The sequence below is a fragment of the Poecile atricapillus genome, chromosome 1, assembly GCF_030490865.1.
Source record: "Poecile atricapillus isolate bPoeAtr1 chromosome 1, bPoeAtr1.hap1, whole genome shotgun sequence".
Lineage (NCBI taxonomy): Eukaryota > Metazoa > Chordata > Aves > Passeriformes > Paridae > Poecile > Poecile atricapillus.
In genome coordinates, this window is record NC_081249.1 from 140,367,771 (window position 1) to 140,380,856 (window position 13,086).

A 13,086-nucleotide genomic window follows, 5' to 3' on the forward strand; every position below is an offset into this window, starting at 1 on the left:
CAGACCTGCAAAGCCCATGAGAATACTGGGATTAACCCTGGAAAGGGGAATAGGCCTGTTGCTCAGAAATGTGTGATGCCCATAAGCAAGAGATGCAAACCCCCTCATCTGACCTTTGTATAATTCTTTCCCTTCCAGTGAGTCCCTTTCCCTGCCTGTGACTCATCTTCTAAATGTAGACTGTAAGCCTCTCAGAGGACTGCCCTTCTCTGCAAGCAGGGTAGCATAAAAAATAGCAACGCTTTTGAATAACCAGTATGATTTTTTTAATACAAAAAAAAATAGAAAACTTCCTTGCTGTGTCTATGCTTCTGTGTCAAGGGGTTTATCAGTCCCCCTGAGAGAACAGCAAGGCAGGTTCTCTCCTGACCTGCAACAAGAAGATTGTTCAGACAAGGGGTCTCAGGAGCAGCACAGCTGCACTGCAGTGGGCAGGAGATGTTATAATAAAAGATGGGTAGACTCTGACAGAGACCAACAAATCTTTTGTAGCACCTACATAGTTCCCTATTTCTGACCCATTTGTAATTGGCAACATCCCCTTGGTAACTGCAGTGCAGCTTACATGAATGTCCAGAATGTCCTGCTCCCTTCAGCAGGTTGCCCAATGTTAATTTCCTTTCCTCCATCTTCTATGTGTACTGTCCAGCTGCCCAGTCCACTTCTGTTCTCAACACTTGGTGATTCTGTTGACCACTGTTACCTTCCATCCTTTGCTTCAGCTCTTATGTTATTTTTGATTTGTAGTAGATCTTTTCTACCTTTTCTCTTTCCAGATGTTTGTGCCATATCCACCTGTCCTCTGGAAGACAAAAGAGTGAGGATCAGCAGTGTGTAATTTATTCTGCATAATCTGAACAGATGAGAACTGCCTTGACAGCTACTAGAAGAAAATAGTGTGATATGACCACAGAAAGCACATGTTCTATCTAACAATTTCACTATTGATCCCAACGAGGACTGGCACTCAACCTCCCTCTGATTACCTCTGTTCTTTTCTTTTGCTCTAACAGTATATTTTCTTTCCAACACGCAAGTGTTTATGCAAAAATACCAAGATTCTCTATGCAGATTAAAATAGGTTTACAAATTAAGGAAAGGCTGGTATGGAACAAGAGGAAAATTATCCCAGCATTTTGCATTTTTTTGTAATCCAAGTCCTGTCTTTGGAGGGTGTTATAACAACTACACACTTGGTGAGACCTAAGAGGATTTTCCTTGTGAAATGACTGAAGGAGTTAGCCCTAGAATATCACCCTGCTCTAAAAGAGGTGTTCAGTAAGCAATAGGTGGGCTCTCTTGGGAAAAATGCAGAAGAAAGCTTGGTGAGAGCTGGATCCTCTGCAGTGTCACCTCTCATGAGTGATTGACAAAAGAAAAAAAAAATAGGTGAACTAATTCACTGTGGGGATGGAAGGATGGATGCTTCCTGTTGTGGAATAGGATGAAATCCTGTGACATGTTCTGTCTTATTAGGTCTGATATCAATGCTTATGATTAAGATTAATTTCTAAAAATCAACTGTAAACCTATAGGTCAGCCAATAAAACACTGACTTGACTAATTTTTCATTGCAAAGAGTATGATAGTTTCATGCCTTTAAATAACATCAGTGCAGACAGTGTGTTGTTGAATCCAATTTAATTTGAATCCTACTATGAATTTGTTTTCCACAAGTAGATTATGAACAGAAGACTTTGATTTCTATTAATTATGTATTTTTGAGTGAAAAGCTATTTCATGTATATATATTTAATAACAGGAAATGTACCAAACATTTATTTTTATTAAACTAATAAATAAAAGGGATAAACCTATCACAGCAGATTTTCATTTCTTTTCTTTGGTCTTGTTTCCCTTAGCACAGATGAAAGGTGATAAAGTACAACCTCAGGTGTCTCAGGATGCACAGTTCTTTGCATCAGGTAGTTGATGTCATACAAGTGTGTCCCGTTTCTAAATGAGAGCTTTGAGGTGGCTGTAGTGCTTGTAAATGCATTCACATGGCACCATGGTCAGGTTGCACTCAAGGTGCAACATGCAGGGTACTGTTTACCTGTTACAATTAAGGTGGCACCTTACATGAGCTCTTCCCAAACTCTGAAGCAGACAGATCTTAGTAAATGTGGAATGGGATGAAGAAAGAGAAATTGCAGAACATTTGTAAATCCGCTGAGTCTACAATGGGCGGTCTGTAGGAGTGGATCTGCAAAGGGAAGCCAGGCCTGAGGCATGCCAGGATTTGGCAGATTAGGCTCCTGGAGGCTGCCTCTGCCATCAACATGGTGTGTGGCAAGTAATGCAAAGGAGTGGACGAGGGGAACATGGCTGCAGCCTGGCAGCTTGTACAGCTTGGAGATCCTCAGCAGTAGTGGCTGGATTTGGGTATGACCTATTTGCCACTCCAAGAAAGAAAGGAAAGGCAACATCATTAAGACTACCCCCTATGCTACTTGTTCTTAATTACTCAGATGGATGTGGATCTCCAAAAAACCTCATCTAGAGAAGGTTTCTTACTGCTTGAACTAAGGTAATTGTCAAATAAGCGGTATGAAAGGCTTGTGTACAGAAAAAATTGACACTGAAAGTTGCAAGAGGCTCCTTTTAAAAACATCAATCTCCTATACCTCAACTGGTCTTCTCTGACATTTTAATTGACCCACACCTTACATCAGATTGCCACTGGTCTTCCATATTTCTCAGCCACTCCTGCCGTTTCAGCCTGTTGAGGCAATACATCTCAACCGTGAGCTACTTCAGGGCTTCAGCCTCCCACAGCCTACACTGTCCCACCTCCTCTCCGCCCCAGGCTCCCTCCTGGGAGGGAGGGAAAAACCAAGGCACGTAAGCGAGGTACTGATGGCAAACCCTAGCAAGTGGCTGGAGGCGGGACAGAAGGCAGCTTTGTGCCCTTCACCACCACGGAAAGATCCACCGGCGGGGTGTGTGTGACATTTCTCTCCTACACTCCTCCCAAATCCAGGAGTTCCTAACCCGTCCTGTGTGGGGCTTTGGGAGAGAGGTCGTGTCAAACGGGCAGCTGAAGGGCGACGGGGCACGGCAAGTCCAGGCATGGCACAACAAGTGGTCATCTCAGGGGAAATATTTCAGGAAGCCTCCTTTAACCCTGGATCTTTTCGAGGAAGACAAGATCGAGGCCGGTCAGACGGGACAGCGCTGCCAACCCCGCGGTGCGTGGGGTGCAGCGGCAGCTGGGCTGTAGTGCCCAGCCGCGCTTTGCCCGGGATGGACTTTCCCCGGGGCGGGTTGCCTGTGCCCAGGGGTCCCTGCGGGCCCGTGCCGGGCCGGGCCGTGCTGTGGTGACCGTGGCGCGGCTCCGTGGGCGAGCGCAGTGCGGGGCTGGGGGAGGGGAGCCGAGGGACATATTCGAGTGCGAGGCGGAGCCTGAGCATTTTATGAATGGGCTCATATGACGTCAGTGGGGGCGGGAGCAGAGGTCCCGTCTTCCACCAATCCTGCGCGGTTCCTGGGTGGTGGGACCAATCGAGGTGCTGCGGCCGGATGACTGCCATGCTCGCCGGCCAATGGCGACAAGAGAGCGGTGCCGACCACGTGGGGCGCAGGCCGCAAGTAGTACGGGGGCGTGTGGCCGCTCGCTGCCTGCCCCCCCTTGCCGGCGCGGCGGGGCCGGGCGGCCCCAGGGCGGGCGGGCCCGGCCGCGTTGCCGGGTTACCCGGTGGCTGAGCGGCCCCTCCGCCAATCGCGGCGGGGCGGGGGCGGGCGCCGTGACGGCTGCGGGGCGGCGGTGGCCGGGAGGGCTCAGTCCGGCCGCGGCAGCCTCCGCAGCATGGTGGCTCCCGCCGCGCTCCCGGCCGCCGGCCTCTTCTACTGGGTGGGCGCGCTGGGCGCTCTCTACGCGGCGGTGCTGGCCTCGTACCGCCTGCTGACCGGGCTCCGCGTCTGGGTGTTGGGTAGCGGCGCGGCCGCCGTGGGGCCGGCGCTGGGCGCCTGGGCAGGTGAGTGCGCGTCCCGGCCGCCCCCGCCGCGGCTTTTTCTACGCTGCCCCCTCCGGACCGGGGCAGGGACCTCGCGGGGGAGCGGCCTCGGCCTGGCGGGGAGGGGACGCGGGCGGCGAGGACCGGCCCTCGGGGGGACCGGGGCAGTCTGGCAGAGTACCCGTGGGGCGGAAGCCGGGTCCGGGACGGGCCGGCCTGAGGCAGCGGCTGAGGGGCCGGCGGGTTCCACTGCTCTGCCGGGTGGGCCCCCGCCGAGCCGGGAGCCGTTCTCAGGCTCCCTACGAAACGCGCGGGGTCAGAGCGCGCCGGTCGGGTCGGTCCTGGATGAAGCGCCGAGTGTCGGGACTTGTGGGCGGGCGGGCGGGCGAGTACGGCGTGTTTGAACTTGGTGTCTCCGGGCCGGCCGGGCTTGCAGCGCGGCTCCGGGGCCGCGCAGCCGGGGCCGCTCCGCAGTTCCCAGCGCGGCCGGTCGGTGCGCGCCGCCCCCTCCGCGCCGGCCTCGCACCTCATCGCTGACGTCAGGCCCGCCCCGTCCCCGCCGCCCCCGGAGGAGCGGCCGCTCCCGGCGCAGCGGGAGCCGGGGACCGCGCGGCCCCCGCCCGGCACCGGCAGTAGCGGCGCTGTCCCGCGGGCGAGCGGCGGCGGCCGCAGGTGGCCCGGGAGCAGAGCTGTGCTGGAGGGTGAGGGAGGCGCCCTGCCGAGAGCGGCGGGCGAACGGTGGAGCGGCGCGAAACTTGTGCCGGCCCCGTCTGCTGCGGGAGCTCGGCCCTCCTCGGTCCCGGAATGCGTTCAGGAAGGGACTGAAGCACAAGTGGCCCTCCCTGTGGAGGGGGTGACAGTACCGGTGGCAGGGAGGGGCGGCGGCAGCATTTAGCTGGCATCCCCGAAATACAGGAGTGCTGTGGAAGTACAGCAGAGACTGTTACCAGGGTGTTTTCAGCGCTACGCTGCTCTAACTTTTTTCAGTACTTTGATTCCTGGTCATAGAAGCCACGCCGGGGAAAGACAGTGTCTTCCGTCTGAGTCTGCCACTGCCACTGTGGCCTTTAAATAATGATGAGGCGATAGAAACGGTTTCTTTGCTGGTGTAACAGATCAGGCCAAGGGAATTTTCAAATCCATTATTGGAAAAATCATTGTAAAGGGCAAGTCCTGTGCCTGATTGGGAATTAATAAGGTGGGCCACAAAAATAATTGTAGCATGTAAGAGGTGTGAGTTTGAGATGGCAGTTTAAAAGGCTGCAAAAGGTACTTCCTTCCCTCAAGGGGAGTAGGAGGACGTCAAGTGCTCAGCTGCTGCGGCTGCTTCCAGGTGTCAGACCTGTAGGCAGAGCAGCCCTGCAACAAGCTGTTTGATTGCTGGGCTTATGACTGTGCTCCCCCACAACCTCTGCTTCGGACAGCACAGAACATATGTGAACATATGTCTGGGTAGTTGAATGTCTGCTTGTGTGAGATACCAGTAAACCAGCAGTGCTACTTGCAGCATGCATAATGCCAGAGCATGTCATGAGTCCTGTGTGCACAGGCTCAAAGTGCAGCAGCTGTGCCTTGGATAAGTTACAGCTTTACTTACAAATAACTAAGGCCCGGGTCTTCCTTTCAGCTAGAGAAATGTTATACCTGTTAAAGATGTGGCTGGCACAGGACACCCAAACCTTTGATTTTCTAATATTTGTTTTGCATATATTACTGCAATATCAGTTGCCTGCTGACTTGTGGTGCATCACAGAAGTCTTGGTGGCCACTTGAGTTTGTTTTGCATTGTTTCAAACATGGAAGTTTGCAGTGCTTGAGCCAAATGCCAGCTTATCAGCTGGAACCACAAACTGTGAACAGCAGATCTTCCCACAGTCACATCTTCTAGCATCCAGAGAACTGCAGTGCAAATGTCCTCTATCACTGTTCTGTACAAGCGTGGTCAGCAGTGGGCCACGGTATGTGGACAATGGCTGCTCTCAAAAGTTGTTTTATCTCTGTCAAGATTGTGGTCTTCAAGGCGAGGAAGAAGAGGAGCACTGGCAGCACAGCTAAATTCTGTGTTTATTGCTCTGCTCTAAAGTGGGAGTATTGCTGCAGTGTCAAGGAGAATGGAGAAATGAGGGTGGTGATGTCAGGCAAGACATGTGGCCATCATGAGTTAGCTGTTGCGTGTGCAGCTGATGCAGGTGAGATGCTGCTTTATTGGGACGGCTGCTGTAGTCTCCAGCTGAAAAGAGGAGAGGTTGTCTTAGTCTGAATAAGCGCTGGGGTGCTTTCCCCTGAAGTACATTATGGCTGGGCAGGCTCTCCAAATGCTCTGGGCAGTGCATTTCCATTTTTTCTGATATTTAAAAAAACAAGTGGTTTTGATGCTAATTGGCTGCTGTAGTTACTGGGTCAGTGTATTCTTTTTAGTGCACAACTGGAGAGCAACTTCATAAAAACCCTAAAACACAAGTCCTTTTGGAAGGACTTCTTACTAACCTTTAACTCTTCTGCATGTCTGAAATTGAGTTGCAAATTCTTTCCTTTTTTTCTCAGAGGTACTTTTTTGACTGCTTCTGTCTTTGCTTGGTCTAATTTACTGGCATTTAGAAGGAGAGGATGTGAGAAGGAGGAGGAACAACTACACGAGCTGGTAATGTACTGGGGGAAAATTAGGTTTGTACTACTTGAGGTAGCACTTCTTTTGACAAAAAGTTAGTTTTTCTATGGTCACTATTATGTATGAAGGTCTGTAGGCAGCTTTTCTGGTTTTCTCTCCGTATAACTTGGATCTGGCTTGATTTTTGGGTACTGTACAGTGAAGTACAGTATGGAAGTTGGGTGGATGTCTCAATGTGAGATGGGTGCATCTTGAGAGACTATACAGTGAAAACTCCTGGGTTGAATGTTCTACCTTCAGTGTGCTTCACAAGTTGGTGGAAGAAGATAGTAGCAGCTCCTGTGATTGAAAAACAAAGTAGCTAAATAAAGTATAGGCTCACCAGGACCAGAGTGCCAAGGAGTCGTTCTGAATTCACCAAGAATACAGCAAAGATGTGGCTGTTCCCCTGCCTTACTCTAGGCAGACAGATGTGTTGGTAGTGATGATTGTTGTGATCCATAGTGGTATTTCCTTAGGTTGGATGAGAGTCCTATTCTTCTCCAGTTGATGGTAGTGGCAGGCAGCCACCTTGCTTCTCTGCCATTGAAAATTGGGTGTATTCTGGAGTATGGAGTGTCTGGAGCAGGGAACTGTCTGCTGCTGTTATAGCTCCCATTTGGAGAGTTGCCGTGTCTCCTATTTTAGGAAGCCGCTGCTTTTTCAGGAGAACATGGAATCGTTTTTCTGCTCCTTCCCTTCAGTAACTTGGCAAAATAAGTTCAAAATCCTATGGTAGTTTAGACTGGGAGGGACCTTAGGAGGCTTGTAGTCCAACTTCCTGTTTGGAGCAGGGTCAGCTGTTTAATCAGGCCAATTCAGTATATGCAGATAATCAACTTTGTATATTCAAAAGACACTGTCAATGCAAGTTGGATTGATCTGGTGCTCTAAAGCATCTAACATCTTGGTTGTGTCAGTACTTGGTTGTGTGGATACTTAAACCTTTTGTTTCTTTTTTCCCTGTCTCAACATGGCAAATATTTTGATGATTAATGTGATGTTTTTTCCCCCCCTCCCCAATTTTCTGTAGCTGAAACAATGTGTTAACTGGAAATGAAGTTTGTTTTGATTGTGCGATTGGCCATATGACACTTGAAGAAAAGTCTTGCTTTTTTTCAAGCCTCACTGTAGTTTAGAAAAACATCCACTTCTTCCCCCAGAGCCTTTGATAGAGTCATGGTTGAATAATTGTACATTTAGTGGTTACAAGATGTCTGATAGTGGTGATGCTTTCTCATGTGGTGAATACGCTGTACAGTTGCATGTGGGCCAACAAACATTTGTGAAATGAGCTTGCCTTAAGCTTCTTGGAGTTTATTCCTTAACATACAAAATTAACTAAATGTGGGCAATTTGCTCTAGGTTTCTTAAAAAAGAATTTATAGGAGGTCGTTAATCAGGATGGTGCTCTCAACTGCCTCTGACTTTCTGTAAGACCCTTATTCAGTCTTAAACCATTTTTTTCCTGTGTAAATATTTAACAAAATTTAACAAAAACTTCTTAGAACAGCAGCAAAGCTGGGTGACCTTCTCTACTTTCTTGTTGGCTTCTTTTGCTTAACAAGGGCCATGCATAGTTCAGCATCTAAAAATAGCAACTTGTGCACTAGGGCCACTGAGGGAGGCATGAAAAATGTATGTAACTGGGTACATGAGTAGTGGAGTAGATACTTCTTTGTGTCTGTACAGTCAGGTCTTTTAAAGACTAAGAATACAGGGGTAATTCTCAAACTCTTGTTGACTAGTAAGTTGAGATAATAACAAGCTCTATAAATTAGACTTTATTGATGATAATATTATTCAATTAATAAGATGTGATGCTTATGTCAAGATGAAGAAATCTAAGAAGAGGACTAGCTGGATTTTGTGCTTGTAAATGGTTTGAGTTAGATTCCATCTGTAAACTGGTGCTTTCTGTGGTCCCTAGAAATGGTGCCTTATGAAACAGACCCTGATCCTTATAAAGTTCTTGGGGTATCCTTAATGAAATAAGTCAGATGATAAAATATTTTAGTTGCAATATAAGAACTCCATACAGAGGACATTCACTTCAGTGCTATCAGGTGCTAACTTGTTGATGACTTTGAGCAGCTTTTGCAATCAGTGTCGTTTTTCAAACTCCTTAGCACTGAGTGAAATAGTTGTTACCTTAAAGCTTCTTAGTCTTCTGCAAGCAAGTTTCAGTCCCGATTGCACAAGAAAGTGCAGTCTTGCTTTGCAGGTGTTTCACAATGTGCAGTGACAAATAGTTGACAAACCATGTCACAAGTCACTGTTGCAGATTTAACAGCCACCCTGGAGCAATGTGTGATGAGGGTGTAGTTAGTAGGGAGATGGAGGGGAAGAGAGTTTCAGCCTCTCTGAGTATTACTTTCCCTGCAGGATGTGAGCTCTGCCCAACTCCCCATTTTCCCTGTGCACTGTGCTTGGCTGGTGTGTGCAGAGCTTTGGAGGGAGCTTCTGATTATCTCTTATTCTTTAGCTGAATCACTTATTAGGGATTTATCAACTTCAGCACTTCAGATCCATGGTGAAGGTTTTCTGGCCTTGTTCTCAATTCTGGACGCTATCCTTGTATGAAATAAAGCATGGCACTTGTTAACTTGAAAAGTAATGTTAAGAATGTGTGAAAATATGCCAGCTTGCTTGAAAACTAACTTGTTTAGACACCAAGTTCAATTGTGACAGCTCAAGTGAAATGTGTAGACTGAACTCAGAGCATATTTTGTTTTCTCGTATGGCTATTTGCAAACTGCTTCTGAGGGGTTACTGCACTGAAGAGTGGCTCAGAGAGCATTCTGATGCAAATGTCCCATCTGTACTTTCCTGGAGTACTGTGCTCCAGCCTGTATGGCTTTTTCTTTACCTATTTGCCATGTAATACTTCCAGGTATCCATCCTAAATTTTCTCTAGTTAAAATTTACCTGTCTGCTTTCATAGCTTGTAATTTAGGAGACTTCTGTCAGTGTATCCCTTCAGCTTTGTTGGACTAAGCAAATGATGTTCTTCTAGAGCAGTCCAGAGAAGTGGGATCTCTGACCTGTTTCTCTAGACTTGGTAGCTCATGCTGTGTGGTGTTCAAGGGGGCTGTAACTCCTTGAGAGACCTTGCAGCTCTTGGTGAGTCAGGAAGGCTCTTTAATATTTTTTAAATAGGCTACTGCTATTAACATACCCTAAAATCAGTCCTGCTTCCTAGACAGTATAAAGTAATGAACCATACTCTGCTGTTTTCTATAATTTTTCTCTCTTTCTGATGCTTGCTTACCTCTTTCAGGTGTTTTCATTTGCACATGTTACTGACTGTTTAAAACCTCTACTTAGTAGGATTGCACACACTGCATTAGGTGCTTCTTTTTGCACTCTGGTCAGAAGAGTAGAGGGAGAGTGACTGCTCAGAGTCCAGAGGTCCTGAGTCCTGGTTCTGCTGTGTCCTTACTGATGGACCTCAGCCTTCCCCTTCTGGCTCATGCCAGCACACTAAATGTGTGTGTGTGGGTACCACCAGCCTCAGCATCAACCAAGCCTCGTAATCTACAGCTCTGCAGTTCGATTCAGAGTATGAGCAGACTTTGCCATGTTTAGCTGCAGGAGCAGAGAGATGTATATGGAGGAGGGTTAGATGCTGTAGTATGGTTTCTCCATCTGCAAAAAAACCCAAAAACCAGCTAATGATGAGTGGAGGACAGATGTTTGCATTAAGGTGAAAAGAATACCCATCTCTGATAAACAGCATGACAGGGAAATGCTTAACAATTTATTAGCCTGGAGATGAATAGCTGTGATTCAAGCTAGCTCATTCATTCTCCCAGTCTTATGTGTGTTTTAAGGTAGGAATACTTGTAATGGAAACTGGTTACTTAAAACTAGAGAATTTATACAAGGATGTAATCTAGAGTGATATCTTCCTCCAGTTTCTTTGGTTTGCTCTTTTGTCCAGTGTGCTTCCCTCACTTTGGGACCTGTGGGATGCCCTGGTGATGGCAAGGAAAGGCATTGCATAGAAGTGGTGAGCGTACAAGTATCCTCAGCAAGGAAGTCCCAGCTGGAATTGTGCTGTGTTAGTGCCAGCTGGGTAAATACACTCCTGTATAAGGAACAATTAAGCTGTCAGGAGGCTTGACCTGAGGGTCTGAGGGCAGAGCTAAGAGTGTCCTTTGGAAAAGCTGCAGTAGTTCTCCACCTAGGAATTATTTTTTGGTAGGTGGGTGAAACACGTTGTTCTTGGTCTTGTGAATATATTAATTCCTAATCCGTAGGGTGATGATGACCATCTCTGCTATGGAAGGGATAACAGTAAGAAAGTATCTTTCCTGACTATTCTAATAGAAATGCCAAATGTGGTTCTTTAGGCCTGTATATGAACACAAATGTGGGATAAACACTAGTAAGTAAAGCACCCATTTGTTTTGCTTGCATGGTTTCATCACTTATCTAAGTTGCTGCTTCTAGCTTCAGATGACTTCTGGTGCTCACTTACTGATAAGTTTTAGAAAACCTGGTTCTTAGAGAAAAGCAAAAGATTTTTCTTGTTGAGTACATTAATATCTGGAAATGCTAGAATTAGGGCAATTCAACTTTCTTCTCCTGTAGTACATTTAATTGCACAAAAGAATTCTACTTTAAATCTGCTCTTTTTCGACTCCTGATTTAACTTTAAAATAACATATTGTTTTTCAAATCTTTGCAAGTTCCCAGATTCCTGGAATTAAAGTCTAGAGCAGTGCGCCATCACCCACTGGGTGAGTCATTAGCAGTGCTGAAATCCTGTTCCACAAAATAAGCGTCTCCAGCTCACATGGGAAGAGAGCTATATGCAAAATTTCCTACTGAGCTTCTAATTCACTCCATTGCCCTCAGCAGCAGATGGTGACACCTAAAAGCCTGGGGTTTGGTTGTAGGTTTTGAAAGAAACCTCTTGTTTAGCAGTTCTTAGAACTGGAGTGGAGATGTCCAGAAGCTGAGCCTCAGAGAAAGTAGTGCCTGTCCCATTGTTTCTTCTACTTCTTTTCCAATTTTTGTTACCCTCCCTGCTTCTTTCTCTCCTGAGGGTTCTCTTGGGTTTCTCTCATGAATCAGTTACTTGTCAGTGGTGGGAGACAGCTGGGTGGCTCAGGTTCAGGCATGGTCTGTGTACGTGCAGTACTTGCTGTCTAGTTGGCTGTACAGGTTTGGTTTTGGTTGCATGTTTGCTTTTTTTTACACCTCCCTTCTATTTTGTCCTCTTAAGCAATTGTGAGCCACATGTTCTTGAAGGGTGTATTACATCAGTCGTGCCAGAGGGACAGCTCTGTCTCCACTTCTTGAGGAGCTCTGTACTTAACTAGACAAAGAAGAGCAGACTTGAGGAGCTCAGCTCTAGGACTGTTAATCACTACAATTTTTCCAAAAGATTTTGGGTATGTTAGAAGGCAACCACAGAAGCAGAAAGGGAGAAAAGCTGTAGTGAGAGAAGAGGAATGGGAGGTGATAAGCTCAATGGGACAAAGGTTTTTGTTGCTGATGGGACAAAACTGTTGTGCACAGACTAAAGAGTCTGGTCTCCTTACAAGGTATCTAGTCCCTGCTTTTAGATAGAGAGGTTTGTGGATGTGTGTGAGGTTACATATAGATACAGAAAGCAGAAGGCAGAGAACTATTTCTATTTCTGCAGCTGCTGCTACCCAACCAACACTTGCTTATGCTTGCATTCTGCTCTCCCCTACATTCTACTTCACCACTGGATCCTTGTTCAGCTTTCACATTCCTCATCTGTGACTGGCTGATTTGTTTTTCCAAAACTCTTCCATTGTTCTGAAGTCTCTGGAAGACCTGTTTCCCATAGGCTTCTGCCCCTTTGCTCCCTTCCCCAAGATTCTTATCCTGCCAGCAAAGGTGATTAATCTATAAACTTGTTACTCTCTATTATTTTGCATAAATATTTTTTTTCTTCAAAAAGGTGTACATACCCAGTATTCCTGCTGTCTTAATCTCATCAGCCAAAGAGACCTCCGTCCCCAGAGTGTGGATTCAGTATGGCTCACGAGTCAGATCTCTAACAGGAGGGAAAAGCAGCAAGGATAGGGCAGTAAAGGATCACTGCACTGCTGGAAGAAGCTGCCACTCTGTCTGTAGTTGAACAAGGCATCAGAGTAAGGATGTTTGCTGTTTGTTCCTGCCCTCAGTTGTCCTGCGTGTCCAACCCAGTGTTTACATGGCATGGCAGATAGGGATGTGTTTGCCTCTCAACTTACAGGTGTGCTTCCAGGCAAGTTACCTGTCCTGATACAAACTCTTTCCTTAAGTCTTTTTGTCCTGGTAGACCCAGATCTATGGCAAGACTTTTGGGGCTCCTCAGCTTTGTGTTTGTTCCTAGATTTTGATCTAGAACACTCCATTTGGTGGACTGGCTCTTCACCTTTAGTGTTCACTCTAACCTCCAGAGCCTTGTTCATGTTTCTTTGCACCGGAATCGGTTTGCTGATGGTGTCAGTTTATAAA

At 47.0% G+C, this 13,086-nt stretch overlaps 1 protein-coding gene across 1 annotated transcript in view; it reads left to right on the forward strand.

Annotated features, from left to right (window-relative positions):
- Positions 1-3,545: 3,545 nt before the first annotated feature.
- HSD17B12 (hydroxysteroid 17-beta dehydrogenase 12) overlaps positions 3,546-13,086 on the forward strand; it is an 82,973-nt gene continuing 73,432 nt past the window's right edge. Inside the window, 2 exon segments of the mRNA XM_058855741.1 lie at positions 3,546-3,801; positions 3,804-3,977. Coding sequence (XP_058711724.1) covers positions 3,546-3,801; positions 3,804-3,977 — 430 coding nt within the window.